This window comes from Nannospalax galili, unplaced genomic scaffold (assembly GCF_000622305.1).
Source record: "Nannospalax galili isolate Female #2095 unplaced genomic scaffold, S.galili_v1.0 scaffold8, whole genome shotgun sequence".
In the NCBI taxonomy this organism is placed as follows: domain Eukaryota; kingdom Metazoa; phylum Chordata; class Mammalia; order Rodentia; family Spalacidae; genus Nannospalax; species Nannospalax galili.
In genome coordinates this window covers 229,590-245,466 of record NW_008358318.1, presented here as the reverse complement: position 1 = coordinate 245,466, position 15,877 = coordinate 229,590, and the positions used below count along the sequence as shown (strand labels likewise).

The window sequence follows — 15,877 nt, the reverse complement described above, 5'->3', positions numbered from 1 at the left end:
TTTTGAGACAGGGTCTCCCTGTAGCACCAGCTGTCCTGGAACTCACTATGTAGACCAGGCTGGCCTTGAACTCACAGAGATCCACCTGCCTCTGCCTCCCAAGTGCTGGGATTAAAGGTGTGTGCCACCACACCTGGCCTTATTTATATCTTTTATTGTGGAAATGAAATCTTTTTTTTTAATTTTTATGAAATCTTATGTGATTGGTTTTTTTCAAATACCCACAAACAGAATGAATAAACCAACTGAATAGTCACACAAGGAATGCTGTACAGCAATTAAAATGAAATACTGCTACAGGCAACAATATAAATCACAAACATAATTTTGAAAAAAAGAAACCAATCGCATACTATAAGATTTCATAAAAATTAAAAAAAAAAAAGATTTCATTTCCTGACCTTCCCACCTCCACCTCAGGTGGGACTACAGGTACACCACTGCTACTGCCCCCACTATCAAGGCTTAAAGAATTATTTGACATCTATTATTTGAATCCTTTGGTGGTTTTTTTTTGTGTGTGTTTGTGTTGGCAGCAGTGGGTATTGAACTTAGCATCTCAATGCATTCAAGGCAAATGCTAAGAATCCATTTGTAAGTCATATTCTATTACTCTATACTTTTATCAAAATTATTCCGTGCAATTTATTGTTTTATAATCTTAACATGTAGTAGAGCATTTTTCCTCACCTTGTTCTTTTATTTTCCTTCTCCCCCCTTCCCTTTTTTTTTTTTTAAAGATTCTAGGAATTGAACCCAGGGCCTTACACATGCCAGAAAAGTTGTCTACTACTGAGTTATATTCCTAGTCCTTTTTTTTAACTTCTTATTTTGAAATAAGGTCTTCTTTTTTTGTGGTGCTGAGAACCGAGCCCTCATGCATGCTAGTCCCATCACTGTACCATACTAGTGAGATATAACCCAGTTCACTTTAAAGTTTCTTGATAGCCACAAAGCCATACTGTTATAAACCTGCTTCATTAATAAAATTGCTCTTTTGTATGATGTTTCTGTTTTTATAAACTTACTGTACTGCAGAAACTGCCAAGCCCTTTAAGAGTTTTTGTGTTTTTCCTTCTTTTTTTTTAAACTTTTCATTCCTTAATCGTCCTGTTACTAAACACTTAACTTTCAGGAAGTCATCCATGGGATTAGAGCAAGTACATTTTTATGTGTCACGGTTTTAGTTTTAGTTTCCCTTTGTGACCTCAACTTGCCCAAAGTTGTTAAGATGCAAGCAGGAAATGTGAATTATTTTCCACTGTGACTTTGTACAGAAATATTGCAACCTGTTTCCACCCATGTAATATTCATAAGTCTGTTTCTAAAAGAGGACTGTGGTGAGTGGGCCATGAAGACTTCGTAGACTTGACAGAATGGGCCGTTCATATTCCCCCTCTAACATGAACAAATCCTATTGAAAAGGCAGGGTGGCAACTTTTGCAGGCAGGTCAGACTCCTCACAGTGACTGTAAATAAGAACCTGTAGAGCGTGGATGGAGTTAATTAATTTATGATCTGAAGAACAATCAAATATTCTCAAGACCACAGGAAGTAGCATAAAATGATTTTCAGTTACGTTTTAACTTATCCAGCATTATTGATGGAGAACTGCAGGGGTCTTAAAAATAAGGAATTGAGCTGGGCGTGGTGGCGCACGCCTTTGATCCCAGCACTTGGGAGGCAGAGGCAGACGGATCTCTGATCTCTGTGAGTTCAAGGCCAGCCTGGTCTACATAGTTCCAGGACAGCTGGGGCTACAGGGAGACCCTGTCTCAAAAAGACCAAAAAAAAAAGAAAAGAAAAGAAAAGAAAAATGGAATTGGGCTGGAAAGATGGCTCAGCAGACAAGCCAAATCTGATGAACTGAGATCAATCCCCAGACCCACATGGTAGAAGCAAAGAACTGACTCCTGCAAACTGTCTTCTGACCTCATACATGCTTTAAAAAAAAAAAAAAGAAAAAGGTCTTACCAGTAGTATTTGAATATAAATATAACAGTCCAATTTTGGGTGACCTGCTTACCAGAATCTTTGGGTGTTTCACTGCAGATCAGAGTGGCCTAATACTGTTTGTTTAAACACAGATTTAGAGTATATTTAAGTTCATATTTAACTCTTTGATTTAAATGTAGATGTTTGCTTCTTCTGATCACTAATATCGGGAAGATACAAAAAAAAAACAATGAGCAATTTCTCTGCCTTGGTTTAGCTGCTATATAAAGCCTTTCCCCCTTGCAATATAAGTTAACAATTTAGGTGATCATAATATGTTATGTGCATTACATATACAGCTAACTCAGACACCAAATTTGGATTTTAAAAAATCAGAACTAAAAAATAGCCAATGGAACAAATATGGGAATACAGGAACTGAGAAGCTTCTTTATTTGTCTTTTGACTTAATAAGGGTTTAGTCTTCAGAATATTGTTCGGTTCAGTAAATTATCACAAAGCGCATACAAGCTGTAACCTGTTAAGATTCTGGTTAGGAAAAGCAGCAAGACAGAGAAATCAATTCTTCATTCCTTAAATTTCTTGTGTATGTCCTTGAATATATAACGACTTGTATAAAAAGTAAGATACATTTTCTAGACTTGTCAGAAATTTTACCTTATAATTCTTTCTTAAGTTGAGCTTAATCTAAATGTATGAAAAAATAGCTTCTAAAGAAATAAATTTCAAAAATTAATATGAAAGCAATAATCTAAATGTTTAGAGTCTAGTAAAGATTCTGTTACTAAAATGTGTACTGTATTGGTACAGTTGACATAGTGATTATATATGTAGCAAAAATGGCAAATTGATGATAACAACTTACATGAATAGAATTAGAAGAGCTTGATTTTATTAGTCCAAGTTGAAGCATCTTTACTATAAATGATTTGCTTTGAGTAGCTGAAAACCTGTATGAGAATGATGAGCTTGAAAAGTGCTTTAAAAAAAGATTCTTCACAAAAATGAGTGAGGAACATAAGAGTTTCTTGGAGATTCTTGCCAACTAGCTTTGTGATATTTTAAGCAACCGTTTTTAAATGTTTTACTGATTTAACAATATCTTAAGTGGTATTTTGGTGCCCAGGAAAGTATCTTTAAAAAAATACTGTATTTTTGTGATATTTTAAGCAACCGTTTTTAAATGTTTTACTGATTTAACAATATCTTAAGTGGTATTTTGGTGCCCAGGAAAGTATCTTTAAAAAAATACTGTATTTCTTTTATGTGTATGAGTGTATTGCCTGCATGTGTGTAAGTGCTGAGTGTATTGCCTGCATGTGTGTAAGTGCACCTGTGCCACACAATGTCCACAGAGGTCAGAAGAGGGGGTTGGAGCCTCTGGAATTATGGACAGTGATTAGCCACCATGTGGGTGCTAGGAATTGAACTCTGGTCTTCTGCAAGAACAGCCGGTGCCTTAACCGCTGAGCCATCTCTCCAGCCCCTAAGAAAGTATCTAGAGTGTGAAGTTTGTTCTTCATTCTTGTTTCCTTCCAGCCTATGTGTATGTCAGTGATTTAAGAAGATGTGTGGTAGTGTTCAGTTTCCTGAGATTAAGAAAATTTTATGTCAAAATGACCACAACAAGTGTTGTTGTTTTGTGATTGTGTTCTTTCAACAAGCTGTCTCTCTGGTGTGTGGACTCTTCTAGTGTTTTGAAAACTAGCTCAGCCTGCGTCCTAAGTGCAGCGAAGGAGGCAATTTGAGTAGATGTAAGGAACGACTCTTCTTGAAATCTTAATTTTTAGCATTGAGTTTGAAAAATCAAGTATTGGGCTTAAGATACAGCTTTGCTGGTTGAGTACTTACCTAGTATGCACAAGGTCATGGGCTTGATTCTGCAGCAACACACAAACTGGTCATGGTAGTAGAGACAAGAGGATAAGAAACTCAAGGTCATCCTCAGCTATATAACAAGTTCAAGGTCATCCTGGGATATGTGAGGCCCTGTTGAAGAAATGAATGCATGAATGAATCAAGTATTAATTTAAAACTTAGGAAATTCTACCTATTAGTTTAACTTGAATGCTTTTGGGAGGGTAACCACGTGAATTGACCAGTCCATTATTTAGGGCATCTAGTGTTTAGCAGGGAAAATAACTGACTGGTCAGTGAATTATAGTTCTAAAAGTGGCTCCTTTTTTTCTGAAATGAAGACAGCTGCCCTAAATGTTGTTTATTATCTCTGTAGCTGTGGAGCTTCATTAACAACTGTGGTTGGAATAACCAGGATACTGCCACAGCAAAGAAACCAAACACTGCAAGCCTTTCAATAACAAAGAAAACGATTGCTGTATATTGTTCTTACACACTTATCTGTGTTCTGTCACACTGTTGGTACTGAAGTAAAGTATCTGTTACCTCATGTCAAGAGAGGGCAAACTCACCATGGCGTGAAATTACTGCTCTGCCATTCACATTCATTAGAGTTATATTGCTACCAGACACAGGCATGACTGGCTTTTGCATGAATAATAGAATAAAATGCTGCTCTGTGGATTTACACTAGGCCCAGTAGTAACCTGGAGCCTGTCCTCTGTAGATTTATACTTTATACTAGGCCCAGTAATACCTGGAGCCTGTGTCAAGTATTTCCAGTGTAGATTGGTCCTCAAGCAGCATGTTCTACCTTATGTACCACAGCAGGGTGATCAGTAAGAATCAGTCAGACGGTTTGAAGAAGTAACCTATGAAACCTTTGCAAAGGGCTGGTGTTAAATCATTTTTTAAACTGGTATTTGTTATACCGGGCTGGTAAAGATAATTAAAATTTAATAATTTGGCAACCATCATAATAATTGATTTAGGTAAAAATCATCATTGGATGCCAAAGGTATCAAGCCAAAGTTTGATGAAGAATAAGATGTTTACACAAGTGTAATTGTGGGGAAATGGGAACTTGGCAGTGGAGAGTTAGGCAGACATTTCATTCTAATGATCAGAGCTGTGTCCAGTCCTGAGACACTGACACGACCTGCCTCCTATATGATGCCCTCAGAAGACCACACTTCTCTGTCCTGTCAAAAATGCATAATCTTTTTTTTTGAGATGGTTTTTCTGTAGCTCTAGCTGACCTGGAACTCACTATGTTAACCAGGCTGGCCTCCAGCTCACAGAGATTCACCTGCCTCTGCCTCCTGAATACTGCAATTAAAGATGTGCATTACCAGCCGGGAGTGGTGGTGCACATCTTTAATCCCAGCACTCGGGAGGCAGAGGCAGGTGGATCTCTGTGAGTTTAAGGCCAGCCTGGTCTACATAGTGAGTTCCAGGACAGCTGGGGCTACAGGGAGACCCTGTCTAAAAAAGATGTACATTTCCATGCTCAGATATGCAACACCAGATAAACCTAAATTGAGGGACAATCTATGAAGTAATTTGCTTGTATTCTTCAAAACTAGCAGTAGCCTGCTGGGTGTGGTGGCACACACTTTTAGTCCCAGCACTCAGGAGGCTCTCTGTGAGTTCAAGGCCAGCCTGATCTACACGTTCCAGCTGGGGCTACAGGGAGAACCTGTCTCAAAAAGGCAGTAAGTAGCTAAGTAACTGTTCTAGGTTAAAAGAGACTGAAAAGACAAATACAAAGTGTGAACAAAGATTATTCTTTTTATTATATTGACATTTTCATCCTGTACCTAGATACAGATGTAATGAATTAAAACAAAAAAACAGATTTTTTTTTTTTTTTTTTTTTTTTTTTTTTTAGACAGGGTCTCCCTTGTAGCCCCCGCTGGCCTGGAACTCATTACACCAGGCTGGCCTTGAACTCACAGAGATCCACCTGCCTCTGCCTCCTAAGTGCTGGGATTAAAGACGTGTACCACCGTACCCAGCAAAAATATATTTTCAATGAATAATCTGACTATAACTAATATTCTGTTTCTCCTATTTTACTTTCTGACTTCACATGGTTTTTAAGTGGTATTGTAGGTTTTGCTTTTTATTTCCTAAGCAACAATTTCTAATATTATTAATTAGAGTAATTTAGCTGCATTTCAAGCTATTGAAAACTCAGGCTGGGAGTATAGCTTAGTGATAAAGCTCTTGCCTAGCATGCACAGGACCCTGTGTTTGATCTCCCAACATTAAGAAAACAAAAAGAGAAACCGTGTTTGCATGATGTGTCCCCTAGCTGCAGCATTCAGAGGACTAAGACAGGAAGGCTCCCTGCCAGCCTGGCCTACAAAGTTTTGTGCACATTTAGGAAATAGTAATTGCTAAGATGAGATATTGTGAGATGGCTCAAAGGGTAAATAAATGTTCCTGCCACCAGCAGTCTGTGTTCAATTCCTGGGACCCACATGGTAGAAGGAGAGAACAGACTCCTGCAAGTTGCCCTCTGACAAGATGAAGAAATTTGAGTGATTGTAGTTAATTGAATGAGTAATTAGTCAGATAACCATACCCAAGATTAATGATTGACTGTCAGTCTCAGAAATGGTTTCTATACATAAATGTATCTGCTGCTGAGATTTAGTCTCGGTCCTGTTCTAAGATTTAGTTAATAACGAATTAAGGCCTTAGTGGCACATGGATCACCGTTTTCCATAACCTGAGTCTAGCAGGGTTGCCTAAAACATTGGGCGATGAGTACGAGAGCTGAAAGATAGTGACAGGGGAGAGTGATCAGCAGAATCATAACTAAATAAATCTGACAGGAAAAAGGTCTTTGAGAATAGCCAATCTTAGAATGATGGATGGATGTCCAAGGAGTTTGGAGGAGGCAGCAAGTGGCTCATGGATATCAGTTGCCAAATAGCCAGTTGTTCAGTTTACCCAATTTAATGATTTGTTTAAATATTTGGTTTAAAATATATGGATTGAATCTAGTCAGGAAAACTTCACAGTGCTATTTCAAACATGAGGAAATATAATACAGGAAATTAGTGGTTAGAAAGCTAAAAGTAAAAAAGGGTCGCCAAGTTGTTAAAGAGAGAGTAACCACAGGACAACTCATGCAGTGAGAGCTAGGAAACCAAAGGGAAGAAGGTACCATCACTTAGGGCTACAGGGTTCTGTACCTAAGCTACCACTCAGACTTCTGAGGAGGGAATACTGCTGGTACTGAAGTTTATATTACTAAAAAATGTCTGTCTATAGTAGAAACTAAAATATGCAAATTATGTTTGAACATCTCTTCCGTTTTGAAAATGGTTCTAAAAATAAAGCATAAAGCTAACTTGATTTTATCATGTTAATGTCCTATGCTGTTGCTCCCTTCAGTCTTCAGAATAGCCTTACAACTAATACCCCTCCTTCTTTGATTTATTAAATGGTCTCTTAAAGTCGGGCATGGTGATGCACACCTTTAATCCCAGCACTTGGGAGGCAGAGGCAGGCGGATCAGGGGGATCTCTGTCTACATAGTGAGTTCCAGGCCACCTGGGGCTACAAAGGAGACCCTGTGGCAAAATAAACTCTTAAAGAGAATATTTATAGAAACGTAGGTAGGGATGTGTGTATATGTGTGTTTTGAGACAGAGTCTCCCTCAAATTCATTATCCTCCTGCCTCAGCCTTCTAAGTGCTGGGGATTACAGGCTTGCATCACCATATTTGACTTTAGATAAGGATTTAAAAAAAAAAAAAAATGGCAAATGGGTTGGGTAGCTAAATAGTCTCTCTGTATGTACTCTTACCATCTTTCACGTTGCCTTAGGCATTATGTGGATTTAATATTGAGTGTTTGAGATAAAATATTTGTCATGATTTGAAACATTTGGAGATTAAGGTTTAGAATTGATTTCTCTTTTTCCCCCTTCTTTCCCCCCAAATATTGCTTCTTTAGGTCAGTGACAGACCCAAGAGATGGAAAGAGAGTAGCACTCAAAAAGATGCCCAACGTCTTCCAGAATCTGGTCTCTTGCAAAAGAGTCTTCCGGGAATTGAAGATGTTGTGTTTTTTTAAACATGATAATGTAAGTGAAATTGGTGTTTGGGGGAAACTATTTCCTAGACTTCACTGAATTAGTTAAGAATAAAAGGGGGTTTAAAAGGGTACAGGCAAGAAACTTTAGAAATCAGCTGTGGTTTATTGAAAAGTCTGTGAAGAAGACTCAGCACATCAGTGAGGTTTTAGGAACACCCACATCCACAGGCTTTCTGCACTCACATTCTTCTTGACCACAGTTATTTCTAAGCTATATTCTTTGCTTTGCTTTCTTTTTAAAAATATATTCTTTTTATGACTATTATGATTGTCTTAATTTTTCACTATTGAGATCAGTAGTTTACAGCCTAGACAGTATGTTAAAATTACTTAGGAGCCCATTTTGGCAAAATTTTACTTGGAGTTTTAAAAATTACACTCCACAATAAAATGACTTATACAAGGCCTAACCCCGAATTAGAAAATACTGAATCCAATAACTTTTAGGCTAGCTTTGGAATTATGGTGTATGCTCTACATTTGTCAGTTGGGATGTCTTTTTAATTCTAAGAATTTAAGCTTCTAAATATGTTTAAATCCCAGAGGCAAAGGAAACATATTTGTGGGAAAAATAGGTTAGAAGCCAGGTGTGGTGGCCCAGGCCCACACCTTTAATCCCAGCACTGAGGGAGGCAGAGGCAGGTGGATCTTTGTGAGTTCGGGGCCAGCCTGGTCTACATAGTGAGTTCCAGGACAGCTGGGGCTACAGGGAGACCCTGTCTCAAAAAGACCAAAAAAAAAAAAAAAAAATAGGTTAGAAAAAAAAAAAACTAAGACTAAAACAAGCTAGATCTTTTTAATGATTGAACAGTGAACAAGTTTAAGTGAAGTCTAAGATTTATAGACTGACAAATCTTAAGTGAAATAGAGCAAATGTTGGTATTTAGTTGAGAAGTAATTTGAATATTTAACACAACAAAAAACGTGCAATGTATAGTGAGTAACTTAAGTGGTAATGATTGGCCCTTGATTTTAAGTGTTTTATTTTTATCCTTTAACATTTATGTTAGCGATGTAAGAAAACAATGTCTTCTATAAAGACAGGTTGGCTAAGGTAAGATTTAGTTCACTCACAGCTCTGTGTAGCAGTATGAGGACTGACGAGTAAAGACGGCTTTTCCTCTACGAATCCTGACTCTGAAGTTTCTACATGCAAAGTTTACTTGTTTGTTTTTCATGTGAAAACAACTGCCTCAAATTCTTCACATGGTTGTATTTCTTTCTTTTTTTTGTTTTTTGAGACAGGGTCTCCTTGTAGCCCCAGCTGTCCTGGAACTCACAATGTAGACCAGGCTGGCCTCGAACTCACAAAGATCCATCTGCCTCTGCCTCGCCTCCGAAGTGCCGGGATTAAAGGTGTGCACCACCATGCCCGGCTAATAGTTGTATTTCTTATAAGTAAAAACCTATGAGAAAAATCCTTATTCTATATACTTGATTGTACAGAAACCTAAATAACTTTGGCATAGGTTTCTATCTCGCTTTAAAAGAAATTTGCAAAGGTTTCAAATACTCAATAAAAGTAGGACTATCGGACTTATTTTATGGTTCATGCAAAGCTGCTTGACTGGTCATATTTTATTGATTACCCTTCATGAAATTCTTACCTCCCTCCTGTCCTTCTTTTCTTTTTCTTTCTTTTTTTTTTGGTTGTTGTTGTTGTTGTTATTTTCTTTGGTTTTGGTCTTTTTTGAGACAGCATCTCCGTGTAGTACCACCTGGCCTGGAACTTGCTATGTAGACCAGGCTAGCCCCAAACTCACAGAAATTTGCCTGCCTCTGCCTCCTAAGTGCTGGGATTAAAGGCGTTCACCACCATGCCTATCTTCTTTCCTTTTTTTATTATTTTTATTTTATGTGTATGAGTGTATTGCTACATGTTGGTAGGTGTACGTGTGTTGTGCAGTGCCGGCATAGGTCAGAAGAGGGCATGGGATTTCCTGGATGGAACTGGAGTTTCAGACAGTTCGTAGCTGCCATGTGGGTTCTGTAAATCTAACCTGGGTCCTTTGCAAGAGCAGCCAGTGCTCTTAACCTCTGTGTCACCTCTCCAGCCCCATTATTTCCTTTTTAAGACAAGGTCTTACTCTGTAGCATAGACTAGTCACAAACTTATGAAAATCTTCCTGTCTCAGTCTCTAAGAGCTAGAATTATATGCATGAACCACCACACCTGGCTAGAAATCAGTTTTTAAACATTTTGTTCAAAAGGTATTGCTGTGCTACATAGGGCTATAGCTCAGTGGTAGAACACGTGCCCAGCATGTGCAAGACCCTAGGTTCAATTCCGCTGTACTGCACATAAAAAAAGATACTGCTTTCTTTTAGTTTATTCAAACTACCTAGCACAAGTGTAAGTTAGTTTTGGTAAGTTTCAAAATACTTTTCGACCTTATAAACAATGTCAGGCTCAAGTAAAGATATCTGTGATAAAAAAAATATTGCAAAAGTAGCTTCAGAAGTTCACTCACTAACGATTTCAGTGGTTTATGTTTAGACCAGTCTTGGTTTCTTTTTTAAAGGCAGTGATATAACAAGCTACTGTTTTCCCTTGCTCACGACCCCTTCCTATTAAGTTCCAAAGACCGTGCCAGAGTAAGTAGTGTAAGGAAAGAAGTTGGATTCTTGAAAATCACACCAGTTAATCACACACAGCCAGTTCTAATGTAGTTTATAAAAGCTAGCTTTAAAAATCAGAATGGGGTTTGAACTATAATTCTAATATTTTCTAATGGTGTGTCTTGAGTATAACTTCTGCAAGGTCTAAGCTTTCTCATTTGCAAAATGAACATAATAAAAGCAAAAATAACTGTATATGATTGTTGTAGATATTAAAAATTTTAAACAAATATAGACCTGTAAAAATACCCATAACTACCTTTTGGAGCTGCTGAGCTCTGTCAGAGGAATGCCTCTGACATCTGTAGGAATATTCAAAGTGAAGGTGGCGCAACAGTTTTATGCATAACAAATTTCTCCTTTGTTTCCAGGGATGGCGTACTTTGTATGTATAGAATGCCAATCTTAAGAGGCAACTGGTATTTGATACAGTTAAAGCCACAAAGATTTATTAATGGGCCCTGTGGGAAAAGTGTAGTACTGGGTCATATAGAAAATGTAAAGACGCTTAAAACACTTTTCTTTTCAAAGAGGGTAAACCAGATGTGTAGTACATAGTGTGCTTTGCTATGCCTATCTACACTAACTCATTTTCTCCATAAAAGTCTTACTAGGTAGAAAGCTTGTTCATCCTGCTTTACAGAGAAACCAAAGGCTAGGGTTAATATCTCCCAAGGTCAGGATCAGAGTAAAAACATCTGTCTGAGGCTGGGCGTGGAGGCACACGCCTTTAATCCCAGCACTCAGGAAGCAGAGGTAGGCAGATCTCTGTGAGTTCAAGGCCAGCCTGGTCTACATAGTGAGTTCCAGGACAGCTGGGGCTACCTTCAGGTAGTTTTAATGATTTTTATAATGTGATGAGTTGTTCAGTAAAGGTGCTGTGGGAGGCCTGCCTGCATGGTTATACATTTTAATATTTTAATGCAGGACAGTCTGTGTTCTAGACATAGACAGTAGAAAGCTGGACAGCCAAACAGAAGCATAGTCAGTTGCTGAGGAGCCTTAAAACAAAGATTCATAGGCCTATAAATTGGAGTCTTTGGGGTTGAGAGCCAGGTATCAATAATTTTTAAAGCATTTCAAGTGAATGGTGTCAGCCAAGTAATATATTATTAAAGAAAAGAAAAATTGTAGACTTACAGGCTCAAAGGTACTTCAAACATGGAAAGGTAAACCTTCAGATGAACCTTTGAGAATGAGATTTGATTGAGTACAGATAGAAGAAAGGACTGTCATGCTAATGGCATTTAGGAAGATTAACCTAGCCGTTGTAGGAAGATTGGATTGTAATTTGGATGGCGGTTTATGTCTGAGAACAGCTACAAAGCCCTGGGAGGCTTTGCATTTTCCTTTGAAAGGAACCTTCAAAGACACTGTGTCAAAATCATTGATTTCAGGTGATCTGACTATGTATCCATATGTGAGCGTGAGCGCGCACACACATACACACATGCACACGCCTACATCTGAGTAGCTGCTTTATCATTTTAAAGGATAGGTTCGTCTTGATGCAGTAATTCAGGAAACAGAAATGGATCTAATTTTCTAAAGATTGCTGGGATTGATTATTGCTAGTGTTTAGTCAGAATCTGCACTGTTATAAAATCAGGCTGAATCCTCTCCACTTCACCCACCTGTACACCTGTGTGCCTGAAATATACAGCTGTCATGTGGACAGCCGAAGTGATGATGGTTTGGTGTTGTTTTGACTTGAATTCCTGTGAGAAACTGACAAAAGCTGTGGACTTTCCCTTGAAATATGCACATGCACCTAACTTTTATGTCCCTTGAAACTTTCACTTCTCAAACCCATTTAGAACTTAGGGGGTCCCTTGGCTCTTGTCAAGGTACCCCATCGTACAAGTCTTGGGCTTCTTCTCTTTCTAAATATTTTTTAAAATTCTTTTTTTTATTATTTTATGTGTATTGCTTGCATGTAGGTAGGGTACACCTATGTCTACGGAGGTCAGAAGAAAGCATCAGATACCCTGGAACTGGAGTTACAGAAGGTTGTTAGCCCACTCACTGTGTTGTGAGTGCTGGGAATCAAACTCTAGTCCTCTGCAAGAGCAGCCTTGCTCTTAGCTGCTGAGCCATCTCTCCAGCCCTTTTTCTTCTCTTTAAGCAACAATGCTATGCAGGTGGCTAGCCCATTCGAAGAGTAAGTGACTGAATGAAAGCAAAGGAAAAAAATCTCAGAAAAAAAGGACAAAGCTCTGTCTGGAGTGGTAACCTTAGTCATATTGTTCTTGGGGTTACTCTTTCGCCATCTTAGCTCTGGAGCCCTCTAGGAGAGGAAGACTAAAACCAAGAGGGATTATTCATTTTCCTTTGAATACTCGGACACAAAACTTTTTGGATTCATAAATACCACAGAGAATTATACCAATAGAACTCTGCTCTGAATGTAGACTTATTGTTCTTCTGTGGACATTAGTAGTACCAGCTAATAGTTGCTGATATCAACTGTCCTGCTGAATGTGAAAAAGTGCAAACTTATACATACATTTGCACCCAGTTCATAGTCAAAGTGCCAGTAAGGAATGGTGGCCATTTCAATAAGTAGTTCCAAGTCAGATATCCTTTGAGACAGGGTCTCCTCGTAGCCCCAGCTGTCCTGGAACTCACTGTGTAGACCAGGCTGGCCTTGAACTCACAAAGATCCACCTGCCCCTGCCTCCCAAAGGCGTGCACCACCATGCCCGGCTAGATATCCATATTTTTGAAACTGAACCTTGGGCTAAGAGATAGTTCAGTTGGTAAAGTGCTTGCAGTACATACACAAGGATCTAAGTTCAAGCCTCAGAACCCATATGAAAAAGGAGGGCATGGTACCATGTTTATAATCCCAGTGCTGGGGAACTAGAGACAGGTGGACCCTGGGAGCCAGCTGACCAGCCAGCCTATCCTGCTCAGCAGGCTCTAGACCAGTTAGATTCCCTGTCTCAAAAAACAAAGTGGGTGGCACCTAATGAAATAACACCTAAGGTTCACCTTTGGACAGATTACACATGAACACACACATGTGAACTGTATCCTCTTTATACCATAATATATAAATTAATTGAAGTGGATTAAATGGACTTAAATGAGATCAGCAGTTACCATTAAACCTAAATGTATTATACCAACCTGATGATGACTCAGCAGTTCTACCCTTTGTTAAACATTCAGATAAATGAATACATGTATCTACCAAAAAACATTTAGAAATATTCCTAACATCTTGAGATATAAGAGCTAGAAATTGAAAATATGTGGGGCTGCAGAGATGGCTCAGCAGTTAAGAGCATTGACTGCTCTTGCAGAGGACCTGGATGTGATTCTCAGCACCCACGTGATAACTAACAATCATTGGTAACTCCAGTTGCAGGGAATCCAACGCCCTCTTCTGAGCTCCATGGGCATTGCATGACATGAGTGCACTTACATGCAGCTAATACATTTATACACATAAAATAAAAATAAAATATTTAAAAAAGAAAATAAATATGTAGTGTTATATTCTTTTCATACAGTGGCATATTCCACAGCAGTAAGAAGGATGAACCACTGACCCATACAGCAGCGTGGATAGGTATCATAGGTTTACCAGTATGAAAGAAGCTGTGCATGGGCCAGTGAGATGGCTCAGCAGATGGATGCACCTGTTGCCAAGCCTGATAACCTAAACTCAATCCCCAGGATCCACAAGGAGGAAGGAGAGGATTGATTCCTGTAAATTGTCCTCTCACCCCCACATATGTCACGGCAGGCATGCCCTCCCTACACACACACACACACACATACACACACACCATAAAATTACACTTTCATACATATATATAAGCTATACACAAAAGATTTTATTCTTTTTGCTTCAGTTTATATAAGGTTCAAAAATGGGCAGATTGGTTGCTGGGTGTGGTGACGCACGCCTTTAATCCCAGCACTCAGGAGGCAGAGGTAGGCTGATCTCTGCAAGCTCAAGGCCAGCCTGGTCTACATAGTGAGTTCCGGGTCAGCTGGAGCTACAGGAAGACCCTGTCTCAAAAAAACCAAAATATAAAATTAAATTAAATTAAATTAAATTAAATAAAAAATAAAAGAATGGGCAGATTGGCCGGATTTACTGTGCACATCCTTAATCCCAGCACTCTGGAGTTAGAGGCAGGCAGATCTCTGTGAGACTAAAGCCAGCCTGGTCTCCATAGCAAGTTCCAGACCAGCTGGAGCTACAGGGAAACCCTGTCTCAAAAGAAATTTTTAAAAAATAGGAATGATGCCAGGCATGGTGGCGCACGCCTTTAATCCCAGCACTTGGGAGGCAGAGGCAGGTGGATCTCTCTTGAGTTCAAGGCCAGCCTGGTCTCTATAGCAAATCCAGGCCAGCTAGGGCTACAGGGAGACCCTTTCTCAAAAAGACCAGAAAAATAGGAAGAATGGGCAGATTGAATTATCATGACTCATGATGTCAGGAATGGGAGTTGTATAAGGGGTTATAATTTTGTTACTTTATGTGTATGAGTCATATTGCTTGCATGTGGGTAGGTGCACCCGTGTCATGCAATGCCTGAGGAGGTCAGAAGAGGGCATTAAATCCCCTGGAACTGGAGTTACGAACAGTTGTTAGCAACCATGAGGGTGCTGGGAATTGAACCTGGGTCCTCTGTAAGAGCAACCAGTGCTCTTAATTGCTGAACCATCTCTCCAGCCCCATTGGGGGCTTATAATTTTAAAAGGAGGGAAGGGCACTTTCTAAGATGTTGAAATGCTTAATTTCTTGATCTGTGTGATATTTACATGGATGTGTATGAATAAAAGTTCATCACATTATATATTTAGAATTTGTGTACTTTATAACTCTGTATAGAACTATGGTAATAATGTAGTCTCTCTACTTTAAGGAATTTAGACTCTTCTAGGGGCCAAAGACTGGAGGGGGGAATTCCTTTGCCAAACATGGCATTTAATTGGCTTATTTGTGTTCTACTCCTCTTTTTTTATTTTTATTTTTTGGGGGGGGGTAAGATAGGATCAACTGATAGATAGCCCTACTGGCTTGGAACTCACTATGTAGCCCAGGTTGGCCTGGAACTCGCAGAGATCCACCTTTCTCTGTCTCCCCAGTGCTGGGACTAAAGGTGTGCGCCACCACACCAGCTTTGTGTTCTACTCTTATTCTCAGCAGAGTAGAAGCTTAGTGACTGTTTGGTCAATGAATGGTTAACCTCCCTCCTCCGATACCAGGGATTAAACCTAGGAGCTTGTGCTTGCTGGTCAAGCATGCTACCAACTGAGCTATATCCCTAAGTGAATAAATGTCTTGTCCTTATATTTAGACTTGAGATTA

The 15,877-nt window shown here is 39.1% G+C and overlaps 1 protein-coding gene across 1 annotated transcript in view; it reads left to right on the top strand.

The window, feature by feature from the left end:
• Nlk (nemo like kinase) overlaps positions 1-15,877 on the top strand; it is a gene marked incomplete in the record, with an annotated part of 174,144 nt that overhangs the window by 80,455 nt on the left and 77,812 nt on the right. Inside the window, 1 exon segment of the mRNA XM_008821590.3 lies at positions 7,786-7,915. Coding sequence (XP_008819812.1) covers positions 7,786-7,915 — 130 coding nt within the window.